Genomic DNA, 20,486 nt, shown 5'->3' on the forward strand with positions numbered 1-20,486 from the left:
AAGCCCCCGGGCCGTGTAGTGGGGCGCATCGGGGCCGCGATGGGTAAAAAGTATACGTTTTTATTTATGTTTTGAATTCTAAAATTAATATAAGATTTTTAGACCTAGATTTAGAATTTTTTAATGTTTTGCATTCTAAAATTAATATACGATTTTTAGGAATTAATGCAATAAGCGACACCATTTTTTAATGAGGTTGGTTCAAATCCCACAACTGTCAACTTTTGCTAATATAAAGTCAAATTCACCGATTTGAATTTAGAATTTAAGTTTTGCTACAGTAAAAAACTCTCAGAAATAGTCACATCTAACTTTTTTGTTACAGTAAAAAACTCTAACATAAAGTCACATCTAAATTTGAATTAAAAACTCGAATCAGCAAACTAAACGAGCCCATAATTTGTTTATTTATTTTTTCCTAAATGACAATTAAGTACCAAACCAACAAAAATTTAAGGCCCGTTAGGTATATGAGTTCAAACGAGAGTTTAAATCAAGTTCTTGATTATGCTTTTGAAATTTAAATTTGAGAAAAAAAATAAGCCACATCTCAACTCAAATTAAAAACTCGAATCAACGAACTGAACAGGCCCATAATTTGTTTATTTATTTTTCCCTAAACGACAATTAAGTACCAAACCAGCTAAAATTAAAGGCCCGTTGAGTATATGGGTTCAAACCAAAGTTTAAATCAAGTTCTTGATTATACTTTTGAAATTTAAATTAAAAAAATATTGTAGCAGAATCAAAATACATTATAGCAGAATTCATATACCAAACATCAATTAAAATTTTTGTCAAAAAAGTACTATAACAGAACCATTAGAATAAAAACTGATTAGGTTCGCATCTCTTTAGCAATCTTTTATATACTACACAAGAATGGATCCTATTTAATAGGAGTATAGGACTATAACAATATATACAAGAAAAAAAAAAAAAAAAAAAAAAAAAAATGTTAAAACAAAACAAACCACCAGGTATAAAAAAAAAAAAAAAAGATGTTAACACTAAACTAACCACACGGTTAATTAATTATACACCAAATATTCAATAAACCAATCATGATCTCGGAACTTGCCACATCAGCAGTTCAATTGAATTACTAGCCAAACCCTTGTAACAGATTCTTTGCATAACTCTCGCATTGTGCTGTAGCAAAGTAAGCAACAGCTTCAGTGGCTTTGAATGAGTATCTAGATCCAGTAACACACCGGGGCCGCGTAATTTGTAAACCGTTCATCACTATCGAGATTATCCAATCTTCCAAAGATTAACAAATAATTAGTCCCGTAATCATCCAAGACTAGCAAAGGTCTCAATATGTGTTACCATCAATGGGAGAAATGTATAGTGATAAACGTCAACATCTTCTTGAAATGCTTTTCTTAGTCATATAGATCATAGAGCAGTTCATGATGTAGATTTCATATCCAACTTGTTCCTGCATGCCTGGAAGACCATGACAATGCAAAGTAATCTTTTAATAAACCAGAAAGAGACATGCAAAATAAAATAATAAATAAATAAATAATGAGAGACTTCTGATGAGGGGAAATGGATGTAAAAAGTCAAACTTACACTGTACATCTTGCGAGAAGAAAAGTCAACCAATTATAAGGACATGAGAACATTCTGTTGGGATGAACAGCATCATTGTAAACTTGAGAGTTGAGAAGTCATTATGTCATAATTTTCGCTGAAGCAGCTTGGTCCTTGTCTCTAGCTGTAGCCAAAAACAACAAACTATTGGTTTTAGTTGATGTAAGATCTTTATGGAGAACATCACTGGGTCCAACAGTTACCAATGGGGATTGGGGAACGTATCCTGCCTTTCTAATCTGCAATGTCAACCTTTCAAGAGCATCATATATATCCACCGTATGATGATGAGATCGATCACCCGCGACAAAGGTATGAATATCATTATCAACTTCAATCCAACTGCATCCGGGGCTCTTCTTGAGTCCCATGTCTTTAATTTCTGTCCTAACCCTGTTAACTTCCTCCCATTTTCCATAATCTTCATAAAGGTTTGAAAGAAGGATTCTGTAGCCAATGTTTGTCGGATCAAGTTCCAAGATGTGATCAGCCACAACTTCGGCCAATCTTCTATCCCCATGACTTTTGCATGCTGCAAGCAATGATCCCCATATTCTATCGTCGGGAGCGCAAGGCATGGCCAGAATCATATCATACGCCTGCTTTAGTTGACCCGCTCGGCCTAAAAGATCAACCATACAAGTGTACGGTTCAAGTTGAGGTTCGAGTTTGTAGCATTCCACCATACTTCTGAAGTATTTAAATCCCTCTTCAAGTCTTCCGGCATGGCTGCATGCAGAGAGAAGAGCTGTAAAAGTTGCATGGTCAGGTTTCATCCCTGATTCTTCCATTTCTTCAAATAAAACAAACACTTCATCTGCATGGCCGTGCATACCTAATCCAAGGAAAACCGAATTCCATGATACTTCATTCTTTTCAGGCATTTTCCGAAATATTGTCCTCGAGCTATTTATATCCCCACATTTTGCATATGTGGCTATAAGAGAATTGCTGATCAGATCATTGGAGCCAAACCCCCGTCGTAATAAATAGCCATGAACCTCCTTGCACAAGGTCATTGCTGACAAATGAGCGCAAACCGAAAGAACACATGCACTCGTTACAGAATTTGGTGTGATCCGTTCAGATTGCATATCGTGGATTGCTTTTAAAGCTTCATCTGGACATCCGTTCTGAGCATACCCAGATATTAACGCATTCCATGTGATCAAATCTCTATCAAGTAGCCTGTAGAAGACCTTTTCAGCAGACTCAATATCTCTACATTTAGCATACATATCAACTAAGGCACCGCCAATGAAAACATCTGAGCCAAATCCTGATTTTACCACTAGTCCGTGAATTTCCAAGCCTTTCGACTTCAGAGTCAAGGATGAACATGCCCGCAAAGCAGCCAAAACTATGAGAGAATCGGCAAACCCGTTTTTCATTCTGTAGTTGTGAAATAAGTCCAATGCCTCAGAGGGAAGACCACTTTGGGCACAATTTGATATTGCAGCACCCCACATGACAATATTACGATTCAGGGAGGTTTTGAAGATATCTAAACCAGCTTTAGCATATCCGCATTTGAAATACATGTCTATAAGAGCTGTCTCAACTCTCACATCTTTGTCCAATCCATGGCTAATAGCAAACCCGTGAATTTGCTTTCCTACTGCTAAATCCAGCAGCCCCGAGCATAAAACTAAAACAGCAACCATTGTAGAAGATTCTGGCAATATGCCACTTTCCAACATCTCTACGAACAACTCCACTGCCTGCGAGAAATACCCATTGGAGACATAGCCTAGGATCATCACATTCCATATTACCGCGTTTTCTCTCACCGCCTCTTTATCGAGAATGCCTTCAAATATGTACCCGGCATTCTTTACATCCCTACATTTCATGTACATATCCGCCAATCCACTAATTAAGAAATCATCATCCAAATCCAATCCACTCTTCAAAACAAAAGCATGAATCTCTTTTCCGTGAAGCAAAGATTTGAGCGCCGAGCATGACGAGAGAGCCGAAAGGCAAGCTACCCTATTGGGGAGCACCCCATGTTCTCTGATCATCTGACTAAACATTCTCAATGAGCCCATGTAATCTCCCGAACGACAAAACCCAGATATCATTGTGTTCCACGAAACCGAATCCTTCTTCGGCATTTTCCAAAACAATTGAATAGCATCCCTAGCCTCTCCACACTTCCAATACACACCTAAAAGCGAATTCGCAACATAAATGTCATCCAAAACTCCTAATTTCACCAAATGTACGTGAATTTCTCTAACTTTTTCTACATCAGATATGACTCCAAAGGCCTTGATCAAAACGGGGAAAAAACGAAATTCGTCTAGTGGAAAACCACACTCGAGCATTTTAACAAACACCTTTAGTGCATCTTCGGGAAATCCACTATCAACGTGGTCCTTAATTAGGTCACCAGACATTGAAAAATCCATTGTAGACTGATTAGAGGATAATACCCCAAGTGTTGACATTGATTCCGGAGATGGTATTTTCCTCTGGAGTCGTAATTCAGAATAAAAATTTCCAAACTTGGAATGGTGAGATATTAGCCAAGGTTTGAGTGAACCAAAAGAAGCATTTTTGGGGTTACTGCGAATCCTCACCGATGGTATTGGAAGATCGTAGTGGACCCTACCGTGTGATCCGACCGTTGCCATTTTTCTGAGAAAAACGAACCAACTTTCCTGAGAACCAAACGGTAATAGCAAAATGAAATTTTAGCTTCTGATCAGAGCTTTCCTGAGAAGAACGAACCAACCAAAAGAAGCACTTTCCTGAGAAGCCCGAAATTTTTGGGCTCGGCAGGCAAGCCCAGAGGCCGGCCCGTTCAACTCTATTTTCGGGCTTGGGCTCGGATTGCCCGAAAATGGATAATTCACCGGAGTCCGCCGCTATGATATAGCCGTCAACCGCCGTCCGCCAGAATTTTTTTGAATTTTTTCACTCAAGCCGGAACAGCCCGAATTGCCCGAAACCCGAGCCCGACCAACGGATATATTTTTTACCATTGGTGTCCGACCTGAAGCCCAACCTGCCCGAATCCAATGGCTCTTTTTTTTAACCGTTGCCCAATTTTCGGCCCGAACCCGACCCGCTGAGACAAAAAATAACCATTGGATCTGAATTTTGGAGAAAAAAATTAATTTTTTAACCTAAAAATTTTCCAATAAACACCCTCCATCCCCCACACATTTTTCTCACTCAAACTCTCTCAATCCCTCTCAATTTCTCTGAATATCTCTCTCATAATTTTTCTAAAAATATCACAATATCCTAAAGCTCTCTCTCAAATCGCTCTTATTTTTTATAATGGATTCTTTTGGTTATAGTGGTATTCCTGTTGATACCCAACACAACGTGGAAGAAGGACAATTTCCCACTAATAAATTTATTACGCAGGAATCTACTAATCCGAACCCTGGTGGACGTACTGGAGGTCGTGGTCACAATGGTGGTGGGTGTGGAGAAGCGGCGAGTGCAAGTGCTACTGCGTTTGCAAGTGTTGCAACCCCCAAGAGGAAATGCAAGCACACCTCGACAGTTTGGGATCACTTCGACACAATTGAGGAGATCGACAATGAAGGTAACACTAAACATATAGCTCAATGTAAATATTGTTTATCTAAATTACAAGGTGACACTATTCACAGCACAACACACTTAAGAAGACACTCTAAAAAGTGTCTTCAAAAGCTTAGCTAGTCCGGCGGAGCCGAACTCTAGCAAACACAATTATGTTTTGATCGCGTAATTAGTGGTCTGACCACTTGAAAATACGATCCGCAAGTAGATCGTATGGAAGTTGCGCGAATGATAGCTGCATTAGATCAACCACTTAGTTTTGTAGAGCATCCTAATTGGCAACAATATATTAAAGTTGTACATAATCCTAATGCGCAGTTCACTTCAAAAACTACTCTTATGAAATATTTGTTAAAATTATTTTAAGAAGAAAAAGAAGCATTAATAAATCTTTTAGACTTGATTAGCCGTTGCGTTGCGTTAACGGTAAATATTTGGTCTGCCATTGCACATAAAGATTATTTAGCTGTAACCGGACATTACTTTAAAGAATTCTATTTAGATAAGAGAATATTAGGTTTTAAATGTCTTTTAGGATCACATAGCGCCGATTTAATATATAATATAATTTTAAATGTAATTGATGAATTTAGATTAAGAGAAAAAGTAATGGCTATAACATTAGATAATGCTAGTGCAAATACTAAATCAATTGAGTACTTCAAAAATGATTTAAGTTTATTCAGTGATGACACTATTTTTCATCAACGTTGTGTATGCCATGTAATTAATTTAATAATTCAATCCGGTTTAAAAGAAATAGATATTCACATTAAAAGAATTAGAGATAGTATTGCATGGATTCAAGGTAGTAACCAAAGAGAACAATATTGATTTAGGTTCTTACAAACATTAAATCTACCTCCTAGAGCATTAGCCTTAGATATGCATGTAAGATAGAACTCAACTTATATTATGCTTCAACAATGCATCTCCTATAAGGATGATATAACAAACTATATATGTGCAAAATTAGGAATAAGACATATAGATGCATATGATTGGCAAATTGCTGAAGTTTTGTATCAATTTTTAAGTAGGTTTCATGAAGTTACTTTAAAACTTAGTGGAATATATTACCCAACATCACCTTTAGCTTTAGGTGAACTTTTAAGAATTAGTATTTTATTTAGTGAATATAGGACGAACCCAATCTTAGGAGTTCCTATCGCTTTTATGGAAAAGAAATTTAAAAAATATTGGTCTAAATTACCTTTATTGTATGGTTTCGGTACTCTTTTTTATGATAGATTAAAATTAGACGGTTTATAAAGTGGTTTAGAAAACTTAGGTGAATTTTTAGGCATCAATTGTTCTCACCAATTTCTAACAATAAAGGTAAAAATATTTTCGATCTATAGTAAATATGAGAATAGGTTTAGAAACACAAACTCTGGAGCACAGGAACCGCAACAACAAGATGAAAACCCGCATTCATTCTTGAATATTTTCGGGTTGAAGAAGAAGAAGAAGACGACTCAAACAGAAGCTGGGAGTGGATCTTCATCAACAGGTGGCAGCGGCGGCGGCAGCTTCAATGAGCTTATGGCATACCTCAATGAGAGCTTAGTAGTCGACGGTACTAGAGAATCATTTGACTTAGTTCAATGGTGTAGGACACAAGCATTAATTTGACCAATCCTAACTCGATTGGCAATGGATATTTTTTCGATCCGAGTCTCCATTGTTTCATACAAACAAGCCTTCAGTGCAACCGGATGAATACTTAAGGAACGCCGAAATACATTGCAAATGGACATTGTTGAAGCCTTTGTCTGCATTAAGGATTGGGATCGTGCCGATCAACGTTTACAGGATACAATTTCACCGGCAAGTCAAGAATGGATCGATGAATTTAATATATTAATATTTAATTTTAAAGACAATCCTTCAGCTTCAAATTAAATTGTAATTTGTAAATATGTATTTGCTTTCGACATTGTAATTGTATATTTAGACTTTGTAAGTTTGTAAAATTTGTAATTCGTCTCAAAATGATTGCACTCTTTTTTCCTTACCAAGTTTTCATCCTAATTGAGTTTTTCATAGTAAGGTTTTTAACAAGGCAATAATGAATTAAGAATTTAAAAATTAATTTATTAAATTGTGTTAATAACGTGTGTTGAATGTTGATTTTAGTTTTTATATAATTTTAACACAAAATAACTTAATAATTATTTATATACAAATACAATTACTAAATAATAGTATATTATATAAAATATATATACAATATTATAAAAATTAAAAAATATAAGAAAAGATTTTTTTCGGACAATTCGGGCGGGCTCGGGATGCCCAACCGGGCTCGGGCAGCCAAAACTAGGCCCGTCGCCTGTTCACGGGCTCGGGTGAGCAGACCGAAAAATTCAGGCGGGTCGAGTCGGGCATCAGGCTCAAAATCAATTTTTTCTAGCAGTCGTGGGCGGCCCGTCCAAAGTTTCAGCACTACAAACGACAATAAACTGTTCTTTTCAGAGGGGAAAAAAAGAAGAAAGAAGCGACAAATGACAAGAGGTCAAACAAACTCCACTCAAACGACGACGTCAATTTAAGGGACACCTATATCCCAAAATCCAAGCAACAAACCCTACAAATAGTTAAAAATGGGAGGATAAATTAAGATGGTTTTTTTTTCTTCTCTTTTTTTTTTAATAAAAACCCATATCTTAGTGAACTCGCATTTAAACAAAAACAGAGTAACAAACATCACAAAACAAGACTAATGACTCAATGGGGAAACAGACATACACTTAACGGGAGAATATCTCAGCACTCGTAAGGCTCTATTTGATAAAATTCCTCTCAGGAAGATAAGCAAACGGACACAAAAAACAAACCAAGATAACGGAGTGAAAGCCCCGGTTATTACAATAAAGAAAACACACTAAAAATAAAAACACAATAAACACAAAAAGACCCCAAGACCCGCCATCAAACAACTCCGGTGAGAGCACCACCCGGAAAAGGCAAAGGACTTTGAAAGAGATACAGCAAGGTCGAGAAAAGCCGGCAATCGAAAACACCACCTCCAAGAGAAGCCCACTACTGCATGAAACAAAACAACAAGATAGCATGGCCACCATCTGATGAACATGTTGGAAACAACAATCCAAACGAATGACACCCCACTTCTAAAGCGTGTCAAATCCGCTCCAACGAAAGCACCACTCCGCACACTGCCATCACCACGGAAAAGACAACAACGAGGCGAGTTTGGAGACCAAATTTTAGGATTGGAAGCCCGGCAACGCGCCCATAGGCGGCACCGGAGCTTCAACCAAACACAACACTCCAAAGAGGGAGTTTAGAGAGAACAAAACTTTAGAAAGAGAGAGACTTTTTTTATATGAAATGTTCTTTTCATATTAAGATGGGGTTTTGCATTTCAAAGAGAAGTAAAAAGTGTGATTTTTTTTAAAAAAAAGTTTTAAAATAACTTAATCGTTAAAATAGTTTTTCAAATTTTTAATAAAAAATAAGAGTGTTGGAATGAAGATTATAATGTCTTAATAAAACTTGTATAAATTTTAAAGTGTTTTTTTTTTTTTTCAGAATACTTGAATGGTTTTATTACTAAAAGCTTTTCTTAAAAGCCGAAACTCTTTTGACAAATCATCCAAATATTTAGGAGTGTTTGCAGACTGGATTGTACAAATTAGAGATCAATTCACAATCCAATCCTACTACGGATTGGAAAAATCTCAATATATTACTAGTTCGTTAGACCCTCAATCCAATTTAATAAGCAACATATTTCACGGATTAAATTATGCGTATTTGTGAATTAACTTACGTTTTGGACCTTAACTCTTGTAGTCCATCTCTGTTTTCAATATTCTCATAAAATTAATAACAAAATTAAATACAAACATAAAATAATGTAAAATTAAAATATTATTGAGATTCCATAGTTACATATGTACTTAGATAATATATATATATATATATATATTTGAAAAAAAAAACTTACATATGTTGTTAAACATATATTAGAAAATATACTCTACATATAGTGAGAAATGCTCCATCCGCAATATAAGCCCAAAGTATATTAACTAATAATATTTGACAAAAATAAACGTCTTTTGAAGTGAATAAAATGACTAAGGTTTCGTTCACTTTGTAGATTTGAGTTTTTAATTTGAGTTGAGATGTGATATTTTCTGAAAACTTTTCACTGTAATAGAAAAAGTTAGATGTGACATTTTTTAAGAGCTTTTTACTGTAAAAACTTAAAATTAAAAATTCAAATCGGTGAAATAAATGAGGCCTAAAAGGACGTTTAGTATAGGGTAATTTTAAAAGTGAGAATGAAAATTTGAAAAATTTTCATATTTAGTATAATTATTAAACTTTTTTAAAATCTAAAAAAGTGAAGTTCATAAAATTCACATTCTTACATTTTGAGATAATCCTAAACTAACATGTGTTATTCACTTTCCTGGAAAAGTAATATTTACCGAAACAATTTGCCCTACCATTTCTCTCACCCACGCATCTCACCCATCTCTCGCTCTCGTCCAGACCCAGCCTCTCTCTCGTCCAGACCCAGCACCGCTTCCGTCGAGGACGCCGCCGCCGCCTTCCGATCCACCACGCCGTTGCCGGACTTTCCTCTGCCGCCACCACTAGAGTATGATTCCCTTTTTTCTCCTTTTTTTGGGAAAAATTTTTCTTTCACAATTTGTGTTAATTTTTTATCTGAACTTGAGAATCTCACTTGAGAAAACCCAAAAATGTCAAAATCGTCGTCGGCGCATCTGGGTTTGAACCAGAACGGCCACGATTTTTTCTCCTTTCACGATTTGTGTTTAGCAGCCGCTGGAGTGAAATCTTTCCCCATGAGAGTTTTATTCTTGGAAGTCTGGATTTTTTTGCAACAGAAATTTTCCAGACATCGATTCAAATCTCTCCATCCTTTTTTGTTTTCCTCTTTACCTCCACGACTAAAACATAAGATGAACCCCTGTATTTTCTCAAGAAAGCTCCATCCTTCTTTGCATCCGCCGCCTGAGACACAACCTCCATCAACCAAAAAACACCACCCAAGTCGAGATTGACATCAAAGCTAGCAACTCATATATTATGAACCTTATGCTGTTGATAACTCATATTGAGAACTCATATATATATCTGTTGTGCTGTAATATGAAGAATGAACCTTATGTTTGGTTCTGTAGAAGTAAAATGCTTCAAAGCTAGCAACCTTATGTTTGGTTCTGTAGAAGTAGAATGCTTGAAGTTAAATTCTTTTTTCAATCTTTTATTTTTTTTCCCCCTTAAACACTTGCACTTAGAGCCGTAATAAGTCGCACTCAACTCTCTCACACAACTCAATCTAGACTCTGGCATTTTGCACTGCCGTTGTGCCGTTCTTAGTGGTTCAATCTTTTTTTCATTCCTTATTTAGATTTCGTTTGGTACAATCTAAACTTTGCTAATTTTACCTTTCAACTCTCTCACACAACCCTAAAACTTATGTTAATTTTCAAGAAAAATGTTATTACATCTAAACTTGATGCGGACAAACTCATCGCCCTCTCTCTCTATCCTTTGCACAACTAGGGTATTTACAGCAGCACAACCTAAAGCAAATCTTCTTCTTCGATTTCGCTGCTTTCGTCTAAGAATCTGGTAAAGTTTCTGTCTTTAATCTCGGAATAATACTTTCGGTTCACGCCCGCCCTTGGCACAAATGAAATCGGAGGACTTGGGGGTAGATTTCTGTGGCTGAGTTTCAAAGAAACCCCCGAGGAAGGAAGTAACGTCTCCTTCGATTGCTCTCATTCTGATCTCCTTGCCTCTATTCCGAAAAGGTCTCTCTCTCACATCAATTCCGTCTTCTGTTCTGCCTATGGAAAATATGCTCTACTTTACCTTTCAATCGATGAGTTTAACGAACCTCCCATCTCGAAAGTTGTGTTCAACTCTTGTTTTCTACTGCATGATATCTCCGATCTCCATTGATTGGAAGTGATTCTGCACGGTTCTAATGTAGCATTGCCTTTAATCACTAATGGATTTACAAGTTTTTTTTTTTTTGTTCTTCTTATTATCGCTTGCTCATGTTTTGCTTTATTTTAAGAATTTGTTTTAACATTCAGAAGTTTGATTGTGTAATTTTGTTTTTTCTTTGGGTAATTCAAGTAGAGTATGGTACTACTTTGCATAAATTGATTATTGTTTTAATACAATGTATTAATTATCGTCCCGTTACTTTAGAGAGTAGTAAACTTCTGCAATTTCTTTTATGTTGGCTTGACTAATTTTATGTCTAGACTATAATAGTAGTATCGACACTGACCAAAATATGTTAGATTTAGGGCTTGTTCTTTCGCACTTGAGTTATGACTTGAGTTGCGTATGTTTTAGAAAAACACTAACAAAAAAGTTGAATTTGAATTTTTGTGAGAGAAAATACTGTAGCAATATGACTCGAGTCATAAAATGAACATACCCTTAGTGTTTGGCTTAAGCACTGTGTGAATGGTTTTTAATGATTTGTATAGATTAGGATTATTTTCCTCTTTCTTTGTTTAGTAACTTGATTGGGTTGGAGCTTCTTCTGTAATCCATATGTATTCCCACTATATGGCTTTTTTTTTTCTGGAATATCTTTGAGTTTATTCTTGTTTGTCTGGGTGTTTCTTTAGTTAGTTTCCGCACTTGTTGCGTTATGCGAAGGTTTTATGCTTGTTCCTCTGCCTAATTGATTTTTTCCTATTGACTCAAATTCTCCTATACATGTTGTTGTTTATTCGTGTATAATAATCTACGTCATTGTCTTGTATCATAGTTATACTTTGCTTTTAAATTTTCTCTCTCTGTTTTGTTACAACTGATATCATACTTCACAATTTTCTTTAGTCAATGTAGTATTATTTTCTCTTGAGTTTCACCAGTCTCTTCGTGTAAGAGTTTAAATAGTCTCCCTTATGGGTGTTTCAATAGTTCTTTTCTTGCAGTTTTACTCGTATTGTCTAGTTATTATGAGGACAACTTCTTATGATTATTTTTAATTCTTCTTTTTAATAACAGAAAAGATAATGATTTAGATCTAAATGCTACATTACTTAAGTTTCCTCATAAGTTACTTTTTCTTTATAATTCTTTAAAAATATATACATTTTTTAATCTCTTATTAATGTTAAATCCCATTACTATTATCATGTTTGCTGATTTTTGCTAACATGGACATTTACTTTTCGACGCAGTTATTAAAAATTTCCCTCCATTTCATTCTGAAACATTTTCAAAAATTCCCCCTTATTAGGATAGCTGCATTTTATCAGTCACTTTTATTTCAAAAGTCAACAACCACTCTTATTTCTTGTTACAACTAGTCTTATTTTTATTATTGTTTTTTAGTGTTTTTGGTTCCCTAAAAGTGTTTTACTTTGCTATGTATTAAAAGGAGGCTGGTAATGAAGGCCTTCCGTCCTTTCTCCTAAAAAATCAACCTTGGTTAAATATTGCAATCCTTCAAATACATATGCTGGAAATTTGACTGTGGTTTCAAGATTAAGTATATTTTTCTATTGATTTTCCTTAATCATGCTACTAATTTATTATTTATATCCTAATTATTATTATTATTATTATTATTATTATTATTATTATTATTATTTTCAGGTCTGTTTTGCATTTGGCTTCATTCTCAGATAATTGTCCTCATTGCTTATTTCTTCTTTCAGGCAGTTTGATAAATCTTTTATGTGTTGTTTTTACGATACATGATTTATCCTTATTTGCTTTTTGGATAGAAAGACACATTTTAATGGTTGGATATCTTCCACCATTGATTTTATCTATCGGTTAATACTTAATAGATACTTTCTTTTACTAAAAAAAAAAATGCCATTTTACACCATTGAAGCGTGTTTTCATCATCCATTTTTAAGAAATGATTTTTTTCTTTTGTGTGTCTTGGAATTTCCCTTATGTTTGTTTCTTCAGAAAAATGGCATTGGAATTTGTAGTTTTAGATTTGAAATTCCTTTCATATGTTATTCTTCTTTTGCTTTTCTTTTGTGTATTTTATGTTTATGCTTTAAATTTTTGCTTTTCAAATCATGTATGTCTAATTAACATATTGCTTATTGTTTGTTTGTAAAAAAGTTTTGTATTTTGAAGGTAGAGAATTCTTTCTTGAATAAACTTGGAAGCTATGGTTGGCTGGCAAAGACATATAAAAACTTTACTCAATCATGTTGGAAAAAGAGTTGAACATGGTTACACTCAATCTGCCAACTTATGTTGTTCTCGCCTCGAGTCCTTTCGCTTGCCAGGTCACTTTTTATGATCCATTGGTACAAGGATATTGTTAAGTCTAGTTATAGATTTTAGTGTCTTTTTTTTTTGGGTATAAAAATGCTACATTGTCATTTGTTCATGTTATCAAACTATTTTTTGCAGCTGAGTTGACTTATCTCCAAAGGGTTTTGAAGCCCCCTTCTGCAACCATTTCGAGGCCGTTTTATCAGTTATATCAACAGTTGGTAATTCTCACTAGTTCTTTCTTTCGGTTTGCTTCTCAATGGTAGCTTTGTTCAACCAATATACATGTTTGCATTTGTTCAATTTGTCTACCTAATTTTTAACTATTGCCAACTTTTGTCCTATACCTTGGAAAGCGGAAACAGTCAAGAATGTTAAATTGTTGGTGATTGCATCATGTCTAGAATATTCTAAGCAAAGGTTTTTGTTTTTAATATTTATATGAGAAGATAATGAATTTGCAAAGCAGAGGAGATTATTATTCCCCACAAACACGTATTGTAATAGACGAAAAATCACTCACATGATTCTTTTAGGTTTATTGTATTCAACTGGAGCTTATTTGTCTTATGTTCGTGCTTGGGCTTCATACTATGTCCTATATATTCCAGCAAACTTGTCTCAGCTTCAGCTTTAATTATCTGAGGCACTGCTGTCATTTGGCATTCCTTGCTTATATTTGTCTTTAGTTCTCGTTTTCTTGGATTTGTATCGGTTGGATATATGAGGTTGGAAGTGCATTGGTTTAAATTGTGATATTGAATATTCTTCTTAAACTTTGATAGAATTTGTGAGACTTTTATACATGGATGCATTATGTTAATTACAGAATACACCATGATAAATTAAATTATATGTTTTTTTACTTTAAAGTATTCTTTTTCCTATTTTACTGCAATAACTTGTTTGTGTTTCTCTTTGTTAATACAGGGAATTTCTACTTCAAGAATATTACAAGCAGATTCGACTGATGAAGTGCCTATTCGGTCTCCATTGACTCCTCCCGTTTTGGCGATAGGTAGTGGTAAAACTGAAGACCAGCAGCAGAAATCTGTTTCTAAACCTGCTCAAGTTCAAGCCATCTTAAAATGCATAAAACAGGTAGAGAATCCCCCAGTTTTGAATATGTTATTATTAGTTAAGATTTCGGATATGGTAAATGGCTTTCGATGACACGAAATGGTATTAAGATGAAAATTCAAAATTCAATGCAGTTTGACTAGCCATATGTACCACCAAACTACCTGCTCTTCAACTGCATTCTGTATTATCCATTTTCTTATCATGTGATTTTGTTAATGTTGACGTAACTACTCAGAGTCCAAAGAAGGTAAATTTGGTTGCTGCATTAGTTCGGGGAATGCGTGTTGAAGATGCATTGTTGCAGTTGCAAGTGACGGTGAAGCGAGCAGCAAAAACTGTCTATCAGGTGATTCAATCAGTTTAAGACCTTGTTCAGTCACAAACGCCATTCATAATTATGAATCATTAACATGGGATAAAAGTTTGAACATTTACATAATTTTTAGACAAACCTTTTCTTGTGCATAGATAGTTATGATTTGTATTATATGATTTAACCATTTTTAGTTGGACAACTCATGTCCAGCGTTCTGACTCATGCTCATGTATTTAATCTTCATGTTTGAAGGTATCTTCAGATCATTGCTGGAGAAGAAGATTATTAAATCAGCTTTTTGCCTTTTCTGATGAATTTTTTATTTATTTTTATTTATTGATAGGTTATTCACTCTGCCCGAGCAAATGCAACCCATAATCATGGGTTGGATCCGGATCGTCTCCTTGTTGGTATATGATAGAAGCAAAAGATTTACTCCTCTATTGTGTCTTAACCCTACTTATACTCATTCACCTCTTCTTCTTTTTATGCAGCTGAGGCTTTTCTTGGGAAGGGATTATTCAAAAAGAGAATTGCATATCATGCTAAAGGAAGATGTGGAATAAAAGTGAGACCAGAGTGCCGACTAACGGTGGTAGTAAGGGAAACTACCCCGGAGGAAGAGGCCAAGATAGCGCGGCTGAAAGTCCACAATTTCCGAAAGCTTTCCAAGAAGGAAAAGCGGCTTGTCCCTCATACGCTTATTGAGACCACTCCAATTTGGAACAGGAAAGGCAAAGCCAGCAATGGTGAATCGAGAGGTACAGCGGCATGAACGAGCTTCTGGAGTCCTTCACATTCCATTCAAAATTTTGTAGAAGTTTTAGAGATCTCCCTTGTTTCTGTTAACCGCTCGATGTGTTTTCTCTTCCTCTGGTGGATGTGATGTACTCATCCTTTGTCAAGAGAATAAGTTTTGAGATGGACGTGTTTCTGCACGTTTGCTATCATTTGCTGCTGCAATGAACGTAGTTTTGCTTTGACCAACCAACCTATGGCAAATGAATGAAATGAATTCATCTTCCTCTCTCTCTTTGCAACTTGAATTCCTTAATCCATAGGACATATTTTGTGTGCAAATATCGGAGAAAAATAATCTAATGTCAAGGTGGGAATTCTTCATGCAATCCCAAAAAAAAAAAAAAAAAAAAAAAAAGAGAGAGAGACAAGATCATGATATAAGAACCTTGCTGCTTCTTGGTTGAGAAATTTGCAGTGACATGGTAACTTTAATATTCAGAAAATATGCGCTGGACGTCAGAAAGTCCATGGCTAATGACTTCTCTCTCTTTTTTTTTTTTTTTTTTTCCACATTCTTCACTACTTTGGTCTGCTGTTTTTTCAACACTCGAGTGATAACTCCACCTTAAGGTAAAAGTTGGTAAGACGTTTAAGTAAATGTGAAACATGACCCATACAGAGAAGAGAAGCATATTTTGTAGTCTATAATCAAAAAATTCAAAAGCTAGAAAAGGCATATTGAAGACCTAAGAGAGTATGTTTTAAGCTAAGGCATGATTCTTGGCGAAATTCGTCCATGCTTGCACCCCCATTTCCTCAATCCTTAATACCAACCAGTTAAAGGACGCATTCTGACAAAGTTATGGAAACCAAAATAATTCTCCTAATTTGGTACATCAGTACTCCTGTATCGAAGAATCTCAACACCCAAATAGTCAACGGGACCATGAACAGCAACATGAGGCTTCCCGACCTTCACACGAACAGCCGAAATCTGAGGATGTTTTGTTAAGGTTGTAGATGCAATAAGCTGAGCGACTGACTCAAGAAGATTATGAGGTTGTCCTTCAACGACTTCCTTCGCTATGCTGCGGTTTAACAAATCAAATTCGAAAACAGATGTATCAGAAAAAGAACAAAAAAGCTCATACACAAAAAGCATAGGGTCTGTCTGGCACAATTTTAGAACAACTCTAACCATACTAGCCATTTTATATTTTTAGCTAAAATAGCTAATGATTTAGATTTTTTTAGTTTTCTCCACTCCAACCATTAGCTAAATGGTTCTAAAACATTTTCCACTGGCTAAATATAGCTAGTAAGAAGTGGCTAGCTATTTATTCTTGGTTTTGACATAAAGTAAAGGCTATTTTGCATGAACACCACATCAACTTTACAAGTTTAGCAAATTGATACCTTTAACTTTTTTTTTCGAAAGGTCGGAATATCTCAAACTGTATCGGTCTAGTTTCTGAGTGTGCTAATCTTTTGGATAAAAGATGTTTTGGGGGCAATGTGGGATTGAAGTTGGATGTTCGTAAAGCCTTTGATACTCTTCGATAAGATTTTCTTACATCCACTCTTGTTAAAATGGGTTTTAATTGCGTGTTTGTGGGTTGGATTAAGAGTATTTTAGCTTCGGCTAAGCTGTCTATTCTAGTTAATGGTCGACTGCATGGTTTCTTTTCTTGCTCTAGAGGCGTTCGGCAGGGGATCCTTTGTCGCCTTTTCTTTTTTGTCTAGCTGAGGATGCCCTCAGCCAAGCTCTGAATCGGTTGGTGGAGGAACGTCATATTATTACTGTTTTAGCTCCTCAGGGTGTTTGTGCTCTCTCATGTTTTTATTTTTTTTTAATGATATTTTGTAATGGGTCTATGCGGAATTTACGTAGGATTTTAGATCTTCTTGATGAATATAGTATGAGCTCAGAAAAAGTTTTCAATAAAGAGAAATTTGTAGTGTTTATTGGAAAATCTACTTGGCATGAGGCGGAATGATTTGCCTTTTAAATATCTTGGAGTCCCTATTTTTAAAGGTAAGCCAAATTATGCTCATCTTCGTCCCATAGCAGATAAGGTGATCAGTAAGCTTACTTCTTAAAAGGGTGGTCTTCTTTCTATGGCTGGTAGAGTGGAGTTGGTTAAGACAGTGGCTACTTCTTCTCTTTTACATTCTTTTATGGTGTATTGTTGGCCAAAGTCTCTCCTGCTAGTTGATGATAGAGCTATGAGGAATTTCATGTGGTCCGGTTCGGTGGAAAATAAAAAAATGTTTTTTGTCTCTTGGGATAAGGTTTGTAGACCTTTTGGTGAGGGGTTTGGGTATAAGAAATCTTTAGCTCTTCATAAAGTTTGCTTGCACAAGTTGGCTTGGAATCTCATTTCTGAGCGTGATGGTATTTTTCCTTTCTTTAGGGCTGCTTTTTAAAGGCTGATGGTGTTCCTAAATCTCGAATTGCTTCTTCTATTTGGCCTGGCATAAAAAAGATAGTGGCGAAGCTTTCCTTGGAATCTAGGTGGTTGGTTGGTAAAAACTCAAAGGTAAATCTTTGGAAGATAATTGGCTTAAGTCTCTTTAGTAGACTTGTTGAATGTTCCTGAACACATTAGAGCTCATCTTTCATATTAGATTTTTGGGATGGTTCTTCTTAGGCCCCGTTCATTTCGCCGATTCAAATTTTTAATGGTTTTCCTCATATTGTTCAAGCTATTAGTTGCACTTCGGTTGCTTGTGAAGATCGTCTCATTTGGACTAAGTCGTTGGGGGGTGGTTTGACTACTGCTCGAACTTATGAGAAGGTTCGTGTGGCTTCTGTTGAGCGGTCTTGGGGTAGAAAGATTTGGCATGGCTATATTCCTCCTAGAAAGTAAATTATGGTTTGGAAGGCTCTTCATGGCGCTCTTCTGGTGGAGACTGTTATGAAAAAGAGAGGTTTTGTTTTTGCCTCAGTTTGTCGTTTTTGTTATAAGCATGAGGAATCTATTTCTCACTTATTTTTATAATGTGATTTTGTTGTTAAGATTTGGGATCATATCTCTGAGATTTTTGGTAGGCGGTTATGTCCCGCTCGATTTTGGTTCTCAAGTTTATGGTCTACTGCGATTGTTACTAGCTTTTGGGCTATTTGATCTTTGGGAAACAGGGTTATTTTTTATGGTGTGGTTCCTAGTTTCCGTTTTAATTGGATGGCGGCTAAGCAAGTAGTGGTTGGAATTGGTAGGCTAAAGATTGATGTTATGAGAAACTCCCTTCAAGAGCTTCTTACTATCAAAGCTTTTGGTCTTGAGGCTTGTTAGGCATCCACCCCTTAGGTTTGTTTATGCTAGGAAAAGAAAGAAGGATGGCCAGGCCCAGGGAAGGAAGGAGCAAGGGTAGTTCCGGGATTGGACTTGAATTAGCTGGAGGGAAGTTTGTTACAAGAAGGTTTTGGACGGGTGAGGATCCCGAGAGTTTGTTAGGGAAGGAGAGTAGAATAAATAAGGGAGGGCTGGAGAGGGAGAGGGCATTGAGAATTTGTGTGAGAACTTAGTCTGTGGAGGTTAGGAGGAGTCCTCGAACTCACCTCCATCTTAATTTCTCAGTTGTAATTTGTTTCCTGCAATTTGGTTTTTACCTTGATCAACACAAGAAACCATACCACTTTTCTGGTTGAGTTCTTCACTATTTCATCATAATTTCTACTAAATTGTTGGGTTCCTAACAAATTGGTATCAAAGCCCTACGATCCATGGCGAACCAGGCTGACCGAGTAGCTTCCGTGGAGAGGCGGTTGAACAGTTTTTAGGACACCCTGCAGGAGATCATAGACCGCGTGGAGAGGATGCCCTGTTGGCAAGGGGAGGTTGAATCACTGGGAACACAAATGGGAGAGATGCAGGGAAATATGGCCTCGATGGGAGCCAAGATCGAAGGAATCCAAGGAACGATCACGAGGCTGGAGGATTTCTTGATGAGGCAGGCACGTGCCCCACCACCGCTGCCACCATGCCGGCCAGAGGAAGACCCCTCGCCCCCGAGGAGAGCCCGAGACGGACACTCACCGCCAGGAAGGGGACCGCAGCGACTTGTCCGGGGTAGGTTCAGTCCTCCACGACGGGAACCGGCCGGAAGGGGAGGCGGACCCCCTCGTTACCGGTCACCGCCAAGACCCCGAGCACGGGGAGAACACAGGGGAAAGAAGTTAGAATTACCGTTGTTTCAAGGTGAGGACCCCCATGGGTGGTTGTTCAGGGCCGAACGATACTTCACCATCAACGACGTCGACGAGGACGACATGGTGCTGGCGGCGTCGGTTTGCATGGAGAGAAAGGCCCTACGGTGGTACCAGTGGCTCGACACTCAGGAGCCGTTCGTGGATTGGCAGGACCTGCAGGAGGCCATCCTCCGCCGGTTTAGCGGGACGCGCGAAAGAGACCCGACGGAGCGGCTTATGGCGCTCCGGCAAGGAGGACAGGTGACAGAGTACCGGGAGGAGTTTGAGATGTTGGCGGCGACTTTGCAGGGAATTCCAGAAAAGGTGTTCCGAAGTGCCTTCCTGAATGGATTAAGGGATGATATTAGAGCGGAGGTAAAGATGCACCGACCCAGCCATTTGCTAGATGTCATGGACTTAGCCCAACAGGTGGAGGACAGGCTGGAGGCGGTGGATAGGATCCGGAAGGCCCGGGCGGGTCGGGGGACCCGGTTGGATTTTGGAGGGAAGCCGGGTTATAACACTTACCCTAATTACTCTGATTCCACCGAGAGCTCACTTCAATCCCAAACACCGCGCGAGACCAACCCAGTGCCGAGAGGCCGAGATCCGCCGACGGGAACGGCAAATCCGACGACCGGTGGAGGCCCAGCTTTCCGGCGGCTATCGTTCGAAGAGGTTGAGCAGAAGAGCGCACGCGGGCTGTGT

The 20,486-nt window shown here is 37.2% G+C and overlaps 3 protein-coding genes across 4 annotated transcripts in view; 1 reads left to right on the top strand and 2 right to left on the bottom strand.

Annotated features, from left to right (window-relative positions):
- Positions 1 to 1,009: 1,009 nt before the first annotated feature.
- Positions 1,010 to 4,275, bottom strand: LOC21399924 (putative pentatricopeptide repeat-containing protein At1g56570). The gene is made up of 2 exons (XM_010108668.2): positions 1,582 to 4,275; positions 1,010 to 1,452 (listed from the first exon to the last, which is right to left on the bottom strand). The coding sequence occupies exon 1, from the start codon at positions 4,239 to 4,241 to the stop codon at positions 1,683 to 1,685; it is 2,559 nt and encodes an 852-aa protein (XP_010106970.1). The 5' UTR covers positions 4,242 to 4,275; the 3' UTR covers positions 1,010 to 1,452; positions 1,582 to 1,682.
- A 5,324-nt stretch (positions 4,276 to 9,599) lies between these two features.
- LOC21399925 (39S ribosomal protein L22, mitochondrial) lies at positions 9,600 to 15,874 on the top strand. 2 transcript variants are annotated; one of them, XM_024172636.1, is made up of 7 exons: positions 9,600 to 9,802; positions 13,288 to 13,457; positions 13,585 to 13,667; positions 14,377 to 14,547; positions 14,765 to 14,875; positions 15,189 to 15,255; positions 15,340 to 15,874. In XM_024172636.1, the coding sequence occupies exons 2-7, from the start codon at positions 13,337 to 13,339 to the stop codon at positions 15,618 to 15,620; spliced, it is 834 nt and encodes a 277-aa protein (XP_024028404.1). In that variant the 5' UTR covers positions 9,600 to 9,802; positions 13,288 to 13,336; the 3' UTR covers positions 15,621 to 15,874. The 2 variants fall into 2 exon arrangements, with proteins under 2 accessions (XP_024028404.1, XP_024028405.1); XM_024172637.1 differs by having other exon boundaries at positions 13,303 to 13,457.
- Positions 15,875 to 16,037: 163 nt separating this feature from the next.
- The window catches only part of LOC21399927 (dihydroneopterin aldolase 2), an 11,244-nt gene continuing 6,795 nt past the window's right edge, over positions 16,038 to 20,486 (bottom strand). The window contains exon 3 of the mRNA XM_024172642.1: positions 16,038 to 16,674. Coding sequence (XP_024028410.1) covers positions 16,470 to 16,674 — 205 coding nt within the window. The 3' untranslated portion in view covers positions 16,038 to 16,469. The remainder of the gene's footprint in view (positions 16,675 to 20,486) is intronic.

Source organism: Morus notabilis, unplaced genomic scaffold (assembly GCF_000414095.1).
Source record: "Morus notabilis unplaced genomic scaffold, ASM41409v2 Scaffold758, whole genome shotgun sequence".
Classification (NCBI taxonomy): domain Eukaryota; kingdom Viridiplantae; phylum Streptophyta; class Magnoliopsida; order Rosales; family Moraceae; genus Morus; species Morus notabilis.